The 4,497-nt window shown below is 48.2% G+C and overlaps 1 protein-coding gene across 1 annotated transcript; it reads left to right on the top strand.

The window, feature by feature from the left end:
- The first annotated feature begins 786 nt into the window (after positions 1-786).
- LOC112288791 (zinc finger A20 and AN1 domain-containing stress-associated protein 8) lies at positions 787-2,540 on the top strand. Its single transcript, XM_024533358.3, has one exon. It carries the CDS (start codon positions 1,731-1,733, stop codon positions 2,295-2,297), a length of 567 nt encoding a protein of 188 aa, XP_024389126.1. The 5' UTR covers positions 787-1,730; the 3' UTR covers positions 2,298-2,540.
- The last annotated feature ends 1,957 nt before the right edge of the window (positions 2,541-4,497 follow it).

The following is a 4,497-nucleotide window of genomic DNA, read 5'->3' as shown; positions in this document are numbered from 1 at the left end:
TATTTGAGGATGATAGTGCCAAGGGCAGTGGGGATGAATTAGGCCAGCCCCGAAAGGAACAAGTACAAAACTGGATGGATGGATGGATATGAATTTGGATGAATTACTGGTTTGGAATTCTATGGATGGAGCGATGTTTGAAATTATAATGAACTTAATTTCAAAACTGATAAATTCATTATGAAGCTGACATGCTCATTGAAGAGAATGACAAGATATGGCTATTAAATATTCAAAAACCTAACGAAAAATTGGACTGGTTGACTTTGAATTTCACACATGAAATTTTCTCAAATCCCATTCAACATTGTTCGTTTCACAACATATAATTGATCTGCACTTAGTGTTCACGTTACAAGACATTAATCCATTGTTTTAGGTTGGAACTAGAATCGGCAACCATGTTACCCAGAACCCAATTTTGTACTTGATGGAACCATATACCAAGAAGGCACATGGCAAGAGAGAAAGAGAGAGAGAAAAAACGGGAGAAGAATCTTGACGAAGAAGGTGGCGGGGAGAGAGAAAGCCCAATATACAGGGGCCGGGATGAAAAGGAGCAACTCCAGCGGGGACGGGAAGCCAAGTCGAGGTTGCACCAAGCTTCGCAAGGACAGATATCATCCGACGGAGTACTATTATTTACATATATCATCCAACACTTGCGACGTTTTCGTCAATTTGACTCGTAGAGCATTCATCTATTGCAGCCTTGCAAGTGGACAGAATCGCGTAGAAGGGGGCTCGCGGCAGCTAGCCACCAGACGGGCCGGGCCGAGGGGGTGCGGGTGCGGGACGAGGTTGGTATTGGGGAGGGGGGTTGGTTTAACTGTGCGAGGGCTTGAAGACGCGGTGGTGGCAGAGATTCTACGGAGCCGTGGCACCATGTGCGCGCACTGATTCAGAAGATTACGCCAGAAAGAACGAAAATTGGCTGGAAAGCGGTTAGAGTGATCGACGCAGCGACGACCCAGTTGGCCACTCTTGAGCCCCACACGCACCATTGCGAGAGCCCAGTTCGCTGGCTCGGTCGCTCGCTCGTGAAGATACGAGAGAGAGCCTGGCTGACTGAATGGTAAGTAGAAGGGAAAGCTCCGCTGAGTCTGCAGCATTTTAATTAGAAAGGCAGCAGGCAGAAGCTTCTTCTGCAGATGTCGATCATATACTTCCACTACGCTACTGCTGCATCATCCCCCTCCTCCTCGGCTCATGCGCCGACCATAGCAAGTGGGAGCAGTGTCAAGCTTCTTTCCTAACCAGGCCCCCCTTTCCCTCCCCCCCCCCCCCCCCCACCACCTCAGTCAGTCACCCTCATCTCGCAGCCCCTACACCGCGTCGCGCCGGCTGAGTCGTGTCCTTCTCTGGTTTTAAGGTGCCTCCCCCCTGCTCTCTATCATTCCTCTTCAGAGCCCCGTTGTCGCTTCTCTCCGGATCACAGCTTCTCTGCCCCCTGTTGCGTGGTGGGTTGGGCTGTTACGTGACCACTCTTTTAAGAGTCTGCATCTGTGCGTGCTTGCGTATGTATCTATAAGTTGTAGCGGAGCCTTCAAGTAGACTAGCAATTCTCTCTTCTTGGTCGGATCGGGCCTTGCGTGTGTGTTTTTTTTGGTGTTTCGTTGCAGGTTGCCAAAAAAGTTGGGTTAAAGCCCACAGAGTTTTTCTTCTGTCTAATCCTGTGGAGCCTTCGTGCTCCTCGTTAGGAAAGATACATATCTGAAAAACTCGTGAAGATGGCCACCGAGCGTGTCACACAGGAGACAACCTCCCAGACCCCCGAGGGGCCTGTGATGTGTAAGAACGTGTGCGGTTTCTTTGGCAGCCAAGCCACTATGGGTCTCTGCTCGAAGTGTTACAGGGAGACCGTCATGCAAGCGAAGATGACCGCCGTGGCCGAGCAGGCCACTCAAGCCGCTCAGGTGCTGCCATCCGCTGCATCCAGTGCTCAGCCTCCAGTTCTTATGGAAGAGGACAAGAGCTCATTTGAGGCCGACAGCATGTTGATACAACCGCCTCAATCTTCCAGCCACCATCCAGTTGAGGTTGCTCCGGTTACAGTAGCCCCCCAGGTTGTAGTTGCCCCCGTTGCCACACCCTCCAGACCGGCACCAAACCGGTGCGGATCTTGCAGGAAGCGCGTGGGATTGACAGGATTTCAGTGTCGTTGTGGGCACCTTTTTTGTGCTTTACATCGGTATTCTGACAAACATAGTTGCACTTATGATTACAAGGCTGCTGGACAGGAGGCTATTGCAAAGGCTAATCCTTTAGTTGTGGCCGAGAAGGTTGTTAAGTTCTGAAGAGGGACTGCTCGACCTTTTTGATGTCGACGTAGGCTTCAGGCATGGAATAGTTCTTAACTTTCTTTATTGAGAGGTGAGGTTTACAAGGAGATGGAGGGGAAATCTGCGCGCTGGCAAGGAGAGTTTATTTCGCTTCGTACTTTGGCGCCATCTCGTTTCATGTGTACAGATGTAGGGTAGGATAGGGCCATATGAAAACCAATTGATAATCCTCTTTCTATATAGGATGTTCACCACAAAGCTAGTGTGCGTCATGCTCTCTTTGTGTCTCGCTTGTTGGTATGTTGTCTTTGCTGGTAATGTGGTGGTTGTGGGGATGGTGTATGTGACGAAGTTTGGTAGGTGTTTTCGAGTGAAACTATGCTTAGAGCCATCGTGTGATCAAGAGAATCACTTAATTCTTCTTGATGATGAATTTGTTTGTAAGGCATGATGCTCCTTGTTTCTCGCAAATACGAACTTTCTCCACTTTTTTCGCCGGCCTTGATGTCGTCATCATCAAATCGTTCTAAAGTCTCTTCGTCGTTCTGAGTCTTGCCTTCCAGCAGCACCTATGCTTCTTGACTCGATGACTTTTGGTTTCCCTCGTCACACATGTGAACAGCGGCGGATGTGTTGAACGTTACTGACTATAGAATCAAACTCCAGATTGCGTTAAGTAGTTTTGGAAGACTATACTAGATCTGTGAATTAAGCATTTCCTCTTACCCCACTTCGGGTTAATCATTATTATTGTTCACTGTTCCACGGCCTGTGCAATATTTTTCACTTTTCGAGATGTGCAAACAGTCCTCGAACATAGAGCACAGGGCAGATGTTATTCCCTTGCTGGGTCCCGCCTCTCGGGATCTTTTCTTGCTCCCCAAGAAAGCCGTTCACTTCGCAGCTCACGCTGTAACTTATTCCATGAAACTGCGTGATGTTGCTTAAGGAATGCCTGGACTCCAGCGTTTAGTACCTGAAACTGATCTGTTGTAGGCTCCTTCACCAGAGTGTTATCTCCTCGTTCCCCGCACCTCCATTTATCCGACCTCGACCTATATGCTCGGCTCTTTTGATCTTGTGTCCCGAATTTTTGTATATAATTAGGGATCTGCATTTCATGGTTTCTCCGTTTTCGATGCCAGTTGCAGCAGAACTGGCTTCAAGTCTGGATTTAAGAGGTGAAATACGAACCTTACACGTTAAATGGAGGAGTTGGAAGTTGAGGTTCCACACTTCCTAGAAGTGTCGTACACGCTCAACAACCGTCTCATAATAAGGTCTGTGTTGAAATGTTCAAAGTCAGGATCAACACATCCGATAAATATACTTGGAAATCACAGATTCTACCAACATTATCATTCCGTCAAGAACATGAAGCAAACACCCACCCCAAAGTAACCACTGGTTTAATTTAAGCTCAGAAAATAATCCCCGTGTTGGAAAGAAACAAAATCGCATTAAGGGGCCCGTTTCCGAACTGCCATCAATCGTTCGTGCTTGAAAGTAAAGACTGATGCAGAAAGGCAAAAATGAAAACCATGAAGTACTTCGCCAGGGATTTGTTAACAAGAATGATTACACATCTTCACTATTTACACTCCAGAGGCTATCTCAGTCTTCGGTGAATCTCAAGTCCAGAGTCTAACCCGCAAAGCTCCTCCTCAAACTGGGGCACGCTACGGATCTTCTCACACAAATGCGCCGAGCCACAGTCCATTAAAAACTCATTCTTGTCTGGAGAGGGCGAAACAATCAAAATTGACGGCGGTTGTGTAGCATCGACAACGGGTGTGAAAACTCGAGTGGGTGGAGAAGGCGGAGCAGCACAAAGAGCGCGTCGAACCCGACAACCCAACGGTCTTTGCCAAGCAACAATGGTAGGAACCAGGTGGGGCTCGGGGAGAAGCGCATAGTTTCGCAGTGCTAGTTACTGCACCGTCATCCGTAATCGAATTTAGCGAGGAAGGATCTCTCGCAGAGGCAGGGCCGAGCATATGCGAGTTCAGCTCAGGCCGAGGACTATGCTCTCAAACGCGAACGATGCCGTTGCCAGCATGTGCGGTTAGACGCTTTCACAAGAATCATGACCACCATCCCAATATTCCCTAACGCAAAATCATGTAGGGAAGGAGTTTCGAGGCAAAGCAGGAACAAAGCTGTCTTCAAAACAGTGCAAGTTTAAGATATGCATTAGAATAATGCATTCAGGGGG

This window comes from Physcomitrium patens, chromosome 11, assembly GCF_059467195.1.
Source record: "Physcomitrium patens ecotype Gransden chromosome 11, ASM5946719v1, whole genome shotgun sequence".
In the NCBI taxonomy this organism is placed as follows: Eukaryota; Viridiplantae; Streptophyta; class Bryopsida; order Funariales; family Funariaceae; genus Physcomitrium; species Physcomitrium patens.
Note: the sequence above shows the minus strand (reverse complement) of the source record. Positions and strands in the feature narration are given on the sequence as shown.